General features: G+C 43.5%; 1 protein-coding gene across 1 annotated transcript; it reads right to left on the bottom strand.

Moving 5' to 3' along the window:
* Window positions 1-200: 200 nt before the first annotated feature.
* LOC109238001 lies at window positions 201-3,751 on the bottom strand. Its single transcript, XM_019404425.1, has 5 exons — window positions 3,544-3,751; window positions 2,995-3,187; window positions 1,498-1,865; window positions 714-987; window positions 201-639 (listed from the first exon to the last, which is right to left on the bottom strand). Exons 1-5 carry the CDS (start codon window positions 3,749-3,751, stop codon window positions 201-203), a joined length of 1,482 nt encoding a protein of 493 aa, XP_019259970.1.
* Window positions 3,752-14,928: the final 11,177 nt, after the last annotated feature.

Here is a 14,928-nt window from a genome sequence, read left to right as displayed (position 1 = left end):
TGTTGATAAAATCCTTTTGATCTTGAGGCTTTCGAGAATTTTGGTCACCTTGCTACCGATAAACTATTTTCTATTATCACATGCAATTTCGGATGGTATTCCGAATCGACATATGATATGGTCCCAAATAAAGTCGATGACTTCTTTCTCCCTGACCTTCTAATAGGCCTGTGCTTCAACCCACTTAGAGAAATAGTCAGTCATAAATAAACAAATTGAGCCTTGCCTGCTAACGATGGAAGAGGGCCGACGATGTCCATAGCCCAGCTCATGAATGGCCATGGGGATGAAATTGAATGCAACAACTCCCCGGGTTGATAAATCATCGGAGCATGTCTTTGACATTTGTCACATTTTTGCACAAACTCCTTCGCATCTTTTTCCATATCAATCCAATTATAGCCGGCTCTGATTACCTTTCGAACCAGTGATTCGGCACTTGAGTGGTTCCCACATGTGCCTTTGTGGACTTCCCTCATAACATACTTGGTATCTCCCGGTACCAGACATATCGCTAGCGGACCTTCGGACATCCTTCTGAGTAAGGTTCCATCTTCGGACAAGCTAAATCGAGCTGCCTTCATGCCCAGGGCCCTCGATTCCTTTGGATTTGAAGGAAGTTTTCGTTCTTCAAATACTCTATGTATTTGTTTCTCCAATCCTAGGTCAAGCTTGTGGAGTTTATCTCGGCGTGGCCTTCTTCGACCACTGACCTCATGAGTTGTACGACAACCCATGAATTGAGTTCATTGTCTTCGACCGACGAGCCTAGATTTGTGAGGGCATCAGCTTCCCTATTTTGATCTCGAGGCACATGTTGCAAAGTCCATTCCTTGAACCGGCGTTGAGTTACTTGTAGCCTATCCAAGTATCTTTGCAATCGTTCCTCTCGAACTTCAAAGGTTCCCTTAACCTGATTCACAACTAGGAGGGAGTCGCATTTTGCTTCGATCACCTCTGCTCCCAAGCCTTTGGCTAGTTCGAGACCTGCAATCACGGCGTCATATTCGGCCTCGTTGTTAGTCAATTTTACTATTCTAATAGATTGTCTAACCACGTTACCTGTAGGTAGTTTCAGCACGATGCCGAGTCTGGACCCCTTTACGTTTGAAGCACCATCAGTACAGAGGGTCCATATCCCCGAAGATGTACCCGAGTTGACTAATAATTCTCTTTCAACCTCGGGCACTAGGGCTAGCGTGAAGTCAACCACAAAGTCTGCCAAGATTTGAGACTTGATGGTTGTTCGGGGTCGATACTCAATATCGTACTCGCTGAGTTCTACGGCCCGTTTGGCCAATCGCCCCGAAAGTTAGGGTTTATGCAAAATATTTCGAAGAGGATAAGTTGTTACAACACATATGGGATGATATTGAAAGTATGGTTTTAGTTTCCTAGAGACGCTTATCAAAGCGACTGCTAACTTTTCTAGATGAGGATATCTAGTTTCGGCTTCAACTAGGGTCCGACTAATATAATAGATAGGTAATTGTGTACCTTGTTCTTCTCGGACTAGGACTCCACTTATCGCTATCTCCGATACTATCGGATATAAGTAAAGTTGTTCGTCTGCCCTCGGCGTGTGAAGCAGCAGCGGGCTCGACAAGTACCGTTTAAGATCCTCTAAGGCCTGTTGGCATTCTGAAGTCCACGTGCAGTTATTCTTCTTCTTCAACAATAAAATGAACCGATGGCTCTTATTGGAGGACCTCGAGATGAATCGCCCCAGGGCGACTATGTGCCCTGTTAACCTCTGCACGACCTTTACGTTGTCTACTACCGTGATATGCTCGATAGCCTTGATTTTGTCGGGGTTGATCTCGGTTCCTCGATTGGATTCCATGAAGCCGAGAAATTTGCCAGAGCTGACCCCGAACGCGCATTTTTCTAGGTTGAGCTTCATGTTGTATTTCTTCAGTATACTGAAAGTTTCCTGCAAATACTTCAAATGGTCCTCTGCCCACATGGACTTAACTAGCATGTCATCAATATAAACTTCCATATATTTCCCTATTTGTTCTTCGAACATTTGGTTTACTAGGCGTTGATAGGTCGCACAAAGATTTTTTAGTCTGAATGGCGTTACATTATAGTAGTAGGTACCATATTGGGTGATGAACGAGCTCTTTTCCTGGTCTTTTGGATTCATCCGTATTTGGTTGTACCCGGAATAGGTGTCGAGAAAACTGAGGATCTCTTGGCCGGCCGTGGCATCGATCATACGATCGATATTAGGCAAAGGAAAAGAATCCTTGGGGCATGCTTTATTTAGGTCTTCGTAATCTACACACATTCTAAGTTTGTTTCCCTTCTTAGGGACTCCTACTACGTTCGCTAACCATTCCGGATATTTTACTTCCCGGATAGACCCTATTTTGAGAAGTTTGGTTACCTCGTCTTTGATGAAAGCGTGTTTGACCTCGGATTAGGGCATTCTTTATTGCTTCACCGGATGGAATTTCGGGTCCAAGCTCAGTTTATGGGTGGTAATTTCTGGTGGGATCCCAATCATATTGAGATAGGAGCAAGCAAAGCAATCCATGTTAGTTTTAAGGAATTGAATAAGATTTCTCTTGAGCTCGGGGGCTAGCCCCGTGCCCGGGTACACCTTTCGCTCGGGCTGATGTTCGACCAGTACGATTTGATCCAGCTCTTCGACCGTTGACTTGGTGGCATCAAAGTTATCGGGGACTATGAAGGATCGAGGAACCTCGTAGTCATCATCCTCGTCAATCCCTTATTTCCCTGATTGGGTCGAGGCCGGTGTCTGTCGTTGCTATTTGACCTCCTGCTTTCCCTTCGAACTTGAACTTTTATTGATGAGAGCGCCGATATCGGTATCCCTGCATCGATGGCAAACATTTCCTTGGTGGTGGGTTTCTCTCTATGGACTGTTTTGACTCCCTCTAGCGTGGGAACTTTAGAAGCTGGTGAAGGGTCGAAGGCACTTCCCTCATGTTATGGATCCACGGTCTCCCGAATAGGGCATTATACCTCATATCGCCCTCGATCACATGGAATTTCGTTTCATGGATGGTCCCAGCCACGTTTACTGGAAAAGTTATCTCGCCTTTGGTGGTTTCACATGCCATATTGAAGCCGTTTAGAAATCGGGCCACGGGTACAACCTGATCCTGTATGCCGAGCTGTTCTACAACCCTCGATGGAATTATGTTGGCCGAGATACCTGAATCAATCAAAACACACTTAACTTGAGTCTTATTCATCAGAATAAATATTACTAGTGCGTCGTTATGGGGTTGTTCGATCCCTTCTGCATCCTCGTCATTGAAAGACAAGGTTCCTTCCGGTACGTAATCCCGAGTTCGCTTCTCCCTTGTGATCGACACCTTGGTGCATTTTAATACTAGTTTTTGAGGAGTATCAACTCCTCCAATGATCAAGTGAATCACGTGCAGTGGTACTTCTTGCTTGATCTGTCTACTAGAATCTCTATTTTTGAAGTGATTCTTGGCCAGATCGCTTAAGAATTCCCGAAGATGCCCCTCGTTGAACAATCGGGCTACTTCCTCCCTTAGCTACCTGCAATCTTCTGTTTTATGGCCATGGGTTCCACGATACTTGCATATTTGGTTCTCTGGGACAGATCGGTCTGCAGAGGTCGAGGCCATCTAGTATCCTTGATACGTTCGAAGGGTGATACGATGGCAGATGCATCTATAAAGTTATATTCCGACAATTCTGGCGCTTCTTTGGGCCCGGCATCCCTGTCAAAACTACCCTTGTTCATGAGTCCCGTGAACTTTGACCTCGATCATTTCTCCTCTCATTCCACGCAAAGTTTTGCTCATATCCGCTGCCTCTACGGTCTCCGTTATATGGTTGATATCGATCTCTATTCGACCTTGGTTCTAGGTCGATATCCCTCTTAATTCTATCCACGGGCCTGTTAGGATAAACGGACTTAGAAGGAGTCCCTAGTCGATCATCCTCGACCGTGATCTTCGACTGATACTGATTATGTACATCGGCCAAGTGACAGCCGGATACGCGATCAAATTTTGCTTCAACTGCTGTGAAGCTATGGAACTCCAGTTGAGGCATTGAGTGAAAGCTTGAATTGCCTAATCGTCGGTGACCGGTGGCAAATCCATTTGTTCCGTTTGGAATCGAGATACGAATTCCTTGAGCATCTCGTTGTCCTTCTGCCTTACCTTAAAAAGGTCCGATTTTCTTGTTGCAAGCCTAATGGCTCTGGCGTGTGCCTTTACAATAGAATCTGCAAATATAGCAAACGAATCAATAGAATTAGGCGGTAAATAATAATACCATATTATAGCACCCTTCGATAGAGTCTCCCTGAATTTCTTCAGCAAGACGGATTTGATCTCGTCATCTTCCAAGTCATTTCCTTTGATAGCACACGTGTATGAGGTGACGTGTTCGTTTGGATTAGTCGTCTCGTTATACTTAGGAATATCGGGTATACGGAACTTCTTGGGGATCGGCTTTGGAGCCGCACTTGGGGGGAAAGGTTTTTGACAAACTTTTTGGAATTTAGTCCTTTCAATATCGGTGGTGCCCCCGGGATTTGGTCGACCCTGGAGTAATAGGTTTCCACCTTCTTATCGTTTTCCTCGATCTTCTTTTCCCTGGTCTCGATTCGCTTTGTCAACTCTTCGAGCATTTTTATAATAGTGGGATTGGTCTCCGATTCCTTCTCATTCAATTTTCTCGAAGATGATTCGACCCTGTGTACAACTTCTTGGGATGGCTAGAGTTTGACCCTGCTTGGCGTGTGGTTCAGATTTTGGAGCTGAGCTATTGCTGCCTGTTGGGCCTACAACATTTCGAAGATTACCCGCATGTTGATCCCGCCATCTTCACCGCCATGTGCATTCTGAGTTACTGATCGGGTAACCCCACGAACGCTGCTTTCGGGAACGACGGCCACATTTTCGTTGATGGATACAAGTGAACTGACGTCGATTGGGTCTATAACCGGAACTCCATCAAGGCCAGCAGGGGGTACAACTTTTGCTGGTGCAATGTTCTCATTCTCGCCGTGGTGGCTCAGATCATTGTCAATGTGTTGAGGATCTGACTGAGAGTTTGACATTTTTTAATCTTGTAACCAAAGACACTTCAAAGAACAAACGTAAAACAGTTTGTGTTGCGAAAATTGCACCAGGCAATCACTATTATCCTTAGCCCCACAGTGGGCGCCAATCTGTTTACCCTAAAAACGGATAACAATTGAATTTATATTGTGGTTTTAAGGACACGTGATTTTACTTTGCACAAACTGAGAGAAAACGTATGATATTGAAATTGACAGTAAATAGAAATTAAAGCAAACCAAACGAATCAAGTAGCCTTGGCCCTCGAATTTGATCGCTTTAGAACCAAGTGAGGATTCAGTTGATACAAGAACAAAGTAACAGAATATTGAGAGCTTAGGAGAAAAACAGTGTATTGCTTTATGTAACGTAAATATGATATTTTTTACAAATGATCAGACCCCCTTTACATAGTAGGGGAGTCCTATTCTTGGTAGAATTCTAAATATAGTAAGAAATCTCATGATTGGCTAATTAATCGGCCTCTTCTTGATACGTACCGGGATTTCCGCCGTGATCGCCCGATCGTGGATATCTCGGCTTTCCATTATTTGACTCGGCAGGCTCCCCTCGATTTTTACCCCGCTCGATCTCGATCAAGGCTGGTCTCGATCTCGATTGGTCCCTGAGTCACGAGCTCGGCCATCTACGTCGTGTCTCGGTCCGTTATGGCATGGGGTCGAACCCTGGCCTGTCACCCCCTGGTCTCGATTAATCATAAAAATGGGCAAGTCCGATTTTGACCGTATACAGGATCCCAACTCCATGTTGAGAAGGATATAGCTCAAGTGCTGTTGTTAGCGATGAGCCTATCTATATATGATAATGACTCTTTGTTAGTTTGCACCACAGCTCACATGATGATGAGAAAGATAGATTCAAAGAGGGGAGAGGTGAAAAATGAATGGAGGATGAGAGAAGAATCAAAGGGGTAATAAGGCGTGCTTCAACAAGGCGTGCTCAACAAGGCGTGCTCAAATTTAAAAACTTCAAGCTCATAAGCCTTCACTGAGGCAACATCAAATCTGTATGTCCTTCAACAAGGCGTGCTCAAATTTAAAAGACCTTAAAAAAGGCATAACCCCCGATATTAAGGCCAAGGCTATATATTCAAACTTGTAAGACCCCTAAAAAGGCATATCCTCGATATAGACGCCAAGGTCACCGCACACGGGGACTAAAGGCTACGGCCAAACATAAAGACTACGGTCGAACTAAAAGGCTACGAGCAAATTAACGTGGCTCGGAGACGTCCGACTGCCGCCATAAAACTAAAGGCCTCCAGATACTTCGAAAGTACTTCAAAAAGAACCGGTTAATCAGGATACCCTTGGCATAAGCAAAAGAGCTTCGATACTATCAGCTCCAACAATAAAAAAGGCTTCGAAAACAATCAGCCTTCGATAAAAAGGTTTCGAAAAACTCAACCTTCGAGCAAGCCTTCAAAGGTACTCTACTATCGTCGCATATCGACTCATAATCGAGGTTCTCATCTGAGCCATCGAAGAGTCAGACGAACATAAAATATGCCAAGGGATAATCAAAACTTCTTAAGTCTTTAGCCAAAATGAGGGAAAACTATAGCCATATTAGAGGTCGCATCAACCCAGTCTAAAAAGAGCCTAAGGTCCAATGCGTAAGAGCCTAAGGGCCAGCCTAAAAAAAGCCTAAGGGCCAATGCCTAGGAGCCTAAGGGCCAGCATAAAAAGAGCCTAAGGGCCAATGCGTAAGAGCCTAAGGGCCAGCCTAAATTCCTAAGGGCCAATACGTTGAACACTTAAGGGTCAACGAGCCCGAGTCTAAATTTGACTCGAGGAGCTGACACCGAACGGTCAACTATTATCAATCACTCATCGAGCATGAAAACCTGAGGGGTTTATATCATAAGTCCGACACACCAAACTGGTTATTGACAGGCATCGAAGTTTATATCATAAGTCCGACACACCAAACTAAGAGAAAAGAACCTTATATACGTAATAGAAGTTCACAAAAACATAATTACAAGGCTTATGCCTAAAGCCCTTACACAAAAAGGGAGCAGATAAAAACCTAATGTGTCGTCGGGTTCACTTGACCGGATGAAGCTCCCTCAGAAGTTGTGCCTCCAACGGTTTAGCCCTCGACCCCTGGAGCATCAACGGCCTCCTCCCCCTCAGGGACCTCACCTTCGTCTTCATCATCCTCCAAGCTGCTGGTCGAATCACTGGCTGAATCATCATCAGAAGAAATCAGAGTTGCTGATTCTTCCTCTAGGGCCTTAACCCTCTCAATTTCGGCAGACAAATCGATGCCCCCTATATATATATCCTCGAGAGCCTGTCTCCGAGACCTTAATCGGGCATATTTCAATGCTCGAGAAAGTTTAAGCTCGGCCTCTTTTGATACCTTCCTGGCTCGAGCATTTGCAACAGCATCATCATCTCGATATGAGGATATGAGCACATCAGCTTCGGACTTAGCTGCAGACAGCTTAGCAACTGACTCGCTGTGGAGGTCTCTGTACTTACGGCTTTCTCCTTTTGCCTCTTGGAGTTGATGCTCAACAGAGATCAACCTCTCTTGGAGGGCTTCTTTTGTCGGAGGACACTTCATCCATACGCTGCTTCAGCCCAAGGATTTCAGTATCTCTGATTTTAAGCCCCTCTCACATTAGATCATCTTTTCTCTTAAGCTAAAAGAATCAAAGCAAGGTATTTAGCGCTTAATTGGATAGAGCACAAAACTAAGCACACGAAGGTCATATTACCTGCTCATCAAGATCGTCCCGCTCTCGAGACATCCTCTCGAAATATGCTCGAAGGTCACCTAGCTCCCCCTCCTTTTGAGCATAAAGGGCCTTAAGTTCGTCCAATTCAGAAACGAGCTTCCTAAGTTCGTCTTCACAATGAGCCAACACTTCTTGTGACTTGGAAAAGGCTTGGTGAGAGAACTTTAAGGCCTGAGACACAAAAGAAGAGAGTCGGAAAAACAAGAATCGAAACTCAACATACAGCGGTCAAAGTTAAGATTGCCAGTTGCCGAAGCTTCTCGGATTCCTCAAAGATCAATGAGGCGTCGATATCAGATCCTTCCTCAACCCCAGTAAAATATCCTTCAAACATACTATTCTCTCCGGGGGGATGTCCCCACAACGGAAGTTTTCATATCTCGGGCATCCCGTATTTGCCCACGGGAGAATGATGGGTCCGACAGAGGCTCACCTACGTTGATCATCTCGACTGGTTTGACAGGGGCCCTCTCCCACCTTCGAGGGGCTTCATCATTGGTTTCTTCGGGTTCATCGACCAGGTGCCCCTCGGCACCCGATGTGTTTTGGTCGTTGGTCGGCCCGGGGACTTCATCTAGGCCCCCTTTAATAATTCCCTCAGTTCGGGTCGGGACCGCCTCGACGGCCTCCATTCCTGCAGCCTCTAACTCAGCCACCTTCGGCTCAGTAGACTTCAAAGCAGCAGCACTTCTTCTCCCCCTAGGTGCTAGCGGGCATTCATCATTCTCTTCATCCGCGCGCAAAGATCTTTGGTCGTTTCCCGAGTTAAGGATACTAAATCGGCCTCGGGCTTTTGAGCCTTAGTACTTTTTGGCTTCGAAGACTCAGCTAGTGATTTCTTCTTCTCTTTTTCTCCATAGCAGGCTTCGGGGTATCTGCTCCCCCAGGCGGGGGTTCCCTCATCAAGACGGCTTCTCCAAGGCCTGCATAGGCACAAAGGATGAGAGCATCAGCGAAATATAACTTCTCTAAAGAGCTCAAATATGAAGAGAGATAAAAACTCACCGTGATTTTTGGCCTCCCAATGGGTCTTAGCCAGATCACGCCACACGCGCTCGGTGTATGGGCAGATCGAATCAAGTCGCCGGATCCAGCCCGGGAGATCGTTGACAACGACGGGGTACTACTCGACAGCGTATCATCAAAGAGAGTTAGTTCATAATCAAGAAAAGATATCTGATCAGCGAAACGTGTTTACTTACGATTCATATTCCATTCCTCGGGGAATGGCATTCTCTCAGCAGGGATCAGGTCCGAGGTCCTGACTCAGACAAAACGGCTCATCCACCATTGGTCCTTGTCTTCATCGATGCTAGCAAAAAAGGCCTCCAGAGATCGACGCTTTAGCTTAATCAGGCCACCTCGATAAAGTCGGGGGCTATACAGTGTAATTAGATGGTAGAGGGTAAAAGGCATCCCCTCGACCATGCTTGAGAAATACCTAATTATATAAATAATGTTCCAGAACGATGGATAAATTTGTCCAATTGTCACCTGATATTGGCTGCAGAAATCGAGGATCATTAGATCTATCGATGGTAAAGAGGCTTCTACCTGGCCTAAGGTGAAAGGATATGTGTATAAATTGAGGAAACCGTCTTCGTGCATGGTTATGTCTTCTCCTCGTGAAGGAATCTCTACTTGCACCACCTCCCCCTAACGGCAGTCGGCCTTCACTTTCTTGATTTCAATTATTAAACTGATATACCGAGACATGGGTTCACACTGTCCTGGAATAGAGGAGGGGTTTTCGACCTGGAAATTAGAAGATGTATCGCAAGGACCGAGAGTACACTCCTCGATACTAGGAGGAACTACCATTTTACCTTTGGTCATTCGAGAAGACGACGAAGCTTTTTCCTTTTGAGGAACAGTTTTAGAAATTTTAGCCATCTCTAAGGCGGAAAATCCAATAAGAGGGAAAATATTGTTGGAAAAGAGAAGGGAGAGTTCAAGAAAATTGAAAAGGGCTAAAGTGAAATTTCGGAAGCACTAAGATAGTAACATCTGCAAGGTTATGGGGTTTGTCTATTTATAAAGATCGTTTCAATGTGCTAAGGAAGCCAAAAGGCCGACCGTCGACCGCCTACAATTCATGTTTCTGGGAATCGTACAAAAGTAACCCTTCAGTCTCTTCAACCGCTTATGTCATGATATTGACGTCAGGACCCAGACATCGGGAATCGGATTGTCGGAAATTATTAAAGAACAGTCTACGAGTCAAGTTCGAGCAAACACTCGTTCGATTATTTTGGCCCAAGGGCTACTCGAGTCCGAGCCAGTTCGTACACGGGGACTATTAATAAAGCCTCAGGGCTATCTTTATCACAAGTTCGAGCAAATTCTCTTTCGATTATTTTGGCCGAAGGGCTACCCGAGTTCGAGCTAGTTCTCACTCGGTGACTATTAATAAAGACTCAGGGCTATCTTTATCTCATGTTCGAGCAAACACTCGTTCGATTATTTTGGCCCAAGGGTTATCCGAGTCCGAGCCAGTTCTCACTCGAGGACTATTAATAAAGCCTCAGGTCTATCTTTATCTCAAGTTTGGGTAAACGCCCGTTCGATTATTTTTGCCCAAGGGCTACCCGAGGTTGAGCCAATTCTCACTCGGAGACTATTAATAAAGCCTCAGGTCTATCTTTATCTCAAGTTTGAGCAAACACTGGTTCGATTATTTTGGCCCAAGGGTTATCCGAGTCCGAGCCAGTTCTCACTCGGGGACTATTAATAAAGCCTCAGGGCTATCTTTATCTCAAGTTCGAGCAAACCCTCGTTCGATTATTTTGGCCCAAGGGCTACCCGAGTTCGAGCCAGTTCTCACTCGAGGACTATTAATAAATCCTGAGGGCTATCTTTATCTCAAGTTCGAGCAAACACTCGTTCGATTATTTTGGCCCAAGGGCTACCCGAGTTCGAGCCAGCTGTCACTCGGGGACTATTAATAAAGCCTCAGGGCTATCTTTATCTCAAGTTCGAGCAAACACTCGTTCGATTAATTTGGCCCATGGGTTATCCGAGTTCGAGCCAGTTCTCACTCGGGGACTATTAATAAAGCCTCGGGGCTATCTTTATCGCAAGTTTGAAGAAATGCTCGCCCAAATATGTTAGCCCAAAGGCCGCCCAAGTTTGAGTATGTCCTCACTCAAGGACTGTGTATAACGCCTTAGGGTTATCTTTATCTTAAGTTCAGAGCAACTTTCGCTCAGTTAGGGGCTGCCCGATTTTAAACAAACTCTCACTTGGTGACTATTCGTAGAGGCCTAAGGGCTATTTTTATTTTTAGATCATCGAACGAGTGGGCACCCGACTGCTAAATCCAAAGGTTATTTGGGTTCGAGAAAATTCTCACTCGAGGGCTGCCGACAAAGCCTAAAAGGGCTAGATTTATTTTTAAAAAAATTGAGACCCAGCTCTCACTCAAGTCGGGCTCAGAAGTGACCTAAATTCGCATCAAATCAATCCAAGCTCAGTCCGAGGGATGACAAAGGACATTGAGAAGTATCGCCTTAATTAAATTAAAAACCCGAGGGTTTATTATTGTTATGTTCCGGATCCGGCATTCGTACCAATCGTTAGAGTCGTACATCTGGGTTTTTCACAAATGAAAATAGAATGGAGTTCAACACTAATTGAGGGCAAAATGAAGATATTCTTATATTAATAAAAGATGATTTACAAAGCCCACGAGGGGCCGTTACACAGAAACGAAGAAGCATAAAACAACAGACCGAGGCCTAATCTACTTTTGAGGGATTATCTTCAAGAGCAACATCCTCGAGAACCTTTTTTTTCTGGAGACTTCACTTCAATCATTAGAACGTTGCCTTCGAGAATCTCCTCCGAAGCAGCAATAGATGAAGAAAAGGCTATAGCCTATGAAAGAGCAAAAGCTTTTGACAAGCAAAGAAAATTTTGGCTTGGTGAAAAGCTTGGCTAGTACGGGTCTCGTCAGCACTACTATTGTGAAGCCACTTCTTGAGACATTGTACCGGCGTGGGATGCAAAAGTTAGTAGATAGTTCCACCTCACTCCATGGGAAGCAAAAGGAGTGAAGCGCCACACCAGGTTGAAGTTAAGAGAGATAAGTAGCAGTTTATAGTCCACATATCTTCTGATACGGGAGAACCCGATGCCCTTCTCTCATCGATTCGAGCCAACAACAACAATAACAATAACAACAACAACTCAGCATAATTCCTCTCAGAGGAGAACGACTTCAAAGAAGAGCCATGGCATAACTAATGAGGTTGTTGCCCTCTGACCTTATGGTCACAAGTTTGAAACATAAGAATAAGAGACTAGAAGAGGGTACAGAGAAAGGGAAGGACTAAAAATTGTTGAAGAAAGAATGAATGGAGCTTTAGCTTCAGAGATCCCTTATTTATAGAGGAATGCTGACGAAACTGACAGCATATTCAATGTTTTTGGGGAAACAAACCGGCAGAGCACTCAATGCTTCTGGGGGAATGAACCGACGGGTCATTTCAATCGTTTTAAACGCCAGCATCGTCAGCATAACGTCATCACAAGAGGTTCGAAATAGTCAAGGTCAAGGTCGTTTCTTATCTTTTCATTCTCAGAAACGCGGGGACTATCTGTATACGGCCAAAATCAGAGAGTTCGACTTTGGGGCTACTGTGGCACTCCAACGCCCGACCTCGGGGAGCTCGAAGTGGAATTTGAAGGTGGACCCCGAGGTGGCTCCCTCGAGGGGGCATTTCGAAGGTAAGTCTCGAAGCAGCATAAGTCGATAATCGTCATGGAAAGGCGGGAAACTCCCGAGGGCGAACGATGAAGACTAACAGAGTCTGCAAAAATAGTACGGATCCACACTGAGCCGTTGTACAGCTGTACTAGTAGCATTTATTCTTCTTTCATTAGACGTGTACTATGTTGGGATTCACCTCTCCTATATAAAGGGGACCTTTGTCATTTTGTAGGACACCTTGATATTGAATAACATACAACATTCTCTGCTCTCTTTGCTAAAACAACTGTTCTTCACATTTACTGCTTATTCTTACATTGTTCATTCGTTGTTCATTTATTGCTCTTGATTTATTGTTCTTCATTAATCGTAAAAGGCCATCTTTAAGGCCCTCGTTACCATTGATTCTTTATCAATAGTTCATCGTCATTAGGTCCGTCTAGACCTCGAGGTCCTGCTTCAGCCAGCCCGAGGCCCAGCTTTGTGACCCCATTGGTTTGCATATCTTATTATCTTTACTTATACCTAGCATCTATTGTTTTACAACTAGTATTAAAATAAATTGCGTATTTTTAGAACCACAAAATCAAATATAATTGTAGTTACCAATTTCAAGGTAAACAATATTATAATCGTATCTATAAGTCAAGTATTACATATATAAATTTAAGCACTCTTAGTGAAATTTTTGATATCGCTAATGATAACATGATATTCTAGTGGTGTTAGTTGTGTTTGCAATTTCTAAACTTTCAAACATCTAATATAGATGTTCTTAAACTTGCAAGAAAATAGAAATAACTACTAGTAACAAAACGTTATAATGTAATTTCCCAGAATGTTTAACCCAAAAAATAGTTTTCAAGGTCAAAGCAATAATTTTATATGACGGGCCACAAGTAACCGATTCAAATCGAAAGATATAAAATTTTGTTAATACAACGTGATAGAGAAGTGGGAAATAAATTCAGTGACAGATAATATAATAAAAATAAAGTAGATAAGAAAGAATTCTTATTGAATGATCCTTGATAGGATAATGAGTCGAACAGAGCTTGAAGGGCCGGACTATGGCTAACTTGAGAGCAATATGCTATAAATTACAATGTATAGAATTGTAGAGAAGAAAAATTAGATTCCCCTGATGGTGGTAAAAGTATGTCTATTTATAGGGCTAAATCTAAGTAACCATTCTCCTTGAATTATGGGTCCATCATGAGCATTTACTCAATCCATCCATTACTTTTGGAAGACTTGTAACAGCTATGTAAATGCTAGAATTCCGCAACTGATGAGTTAATCCCGTAACGGATGAGTTAATTCCATAACTAATGAGTTAATTTCGTAACTGATGAGTCAATCCTGTGCCTGTTGAGTCAATCTCGTGCCTGTTGAGTCAATCTTGTAATTGATTGCCTTCTTCTGACCGTTACAATCATTTATTGCATTTATTAATAATTAATTTGTAACTGATGGTGAAATAATAATAAATCCCATATAATCCGGGATTAATTGATTCCTTCCTCATGAGATATTCTCCCGCACCTGATCCGAGCTATTTCATGATGATCAGTTCCGAGGCTAACAGGCACGGTACAAGTATGTTCGGTCCCGGGGGTGTTTCACAAATCATCTTTACATGTCATTCTTCACTTTTCTTCAAACTTTGCTGACACGTGTTGCCATTTAATAGACCCACATGGCGAGTCTAATTTTCACTAATACAGATAGTCCCCCACTTTCCGGTTACACACTATGATGTGACCGGGATGTGGAAGATTTTATCCTTTTCATCCTTCCCTCGGCCTCATTAAAAACCTTGCCGAAAAAACCCAATAGGGACAAAAACCGGACGAAGGAAAAAAGAGCGCAGAACTTAGAGATTCAGATGATAACTCCACCGCTTATGTTCCTTTCGTCAATAATCGGTTGGTTTACCCCCGTCTTGTTTCGGGGTTTGAAGACAAATCTTTGCCTTATGTTTGCAAAGTTTGATATATATATTTCAGCTTTATTTTCTGCCTATTTTAATGTTTGGGTTTTTGTTTTACCCTTTAACTTTGCATTAAAAATGCTTTAATGCTCCGTGACTTTTTTGAATAAGCACGAATTATAAAAGAGGGCCCTTTTATGAACGACACTCGATGAAGAAGACGTCTCAACTTCATATCGGTGTAAATATACAAAAGAGAGATAGGAATTTTCACATGTTTTTCTTTAACAATGTTTTGAAGAAAGTTTTTACATTGAACTTTCATAACATATCACATGTGTTTGTGTATCGTCTATAACTCATTTTGCAACTGTTTTTTCTTTTAACAGATTCGATATAAGCTTGCACTCATAACTGTTTTTCTTTTGCAACA

Source organism: Nicotiana attenuata, unplaced genomic scaffold (genome assembly GCF_001879085.1).
Source record: "Nicotiana attenuata strain UT unplaced genomic scaffold, NIATTr2, whole genome shotgun sequence".
NCBI classification, from domain to species: Eukaryota; Viridiplantae; Streptophyta; class Magnoliopsida; order Solanales; family Solanaceae; genus Nicotiana; species Nicotiana attenuata.
Note: the sequence above shows the minus strand (reverse complement) of the source record. Positions and strands in the feature narration are given on the sequence as shown.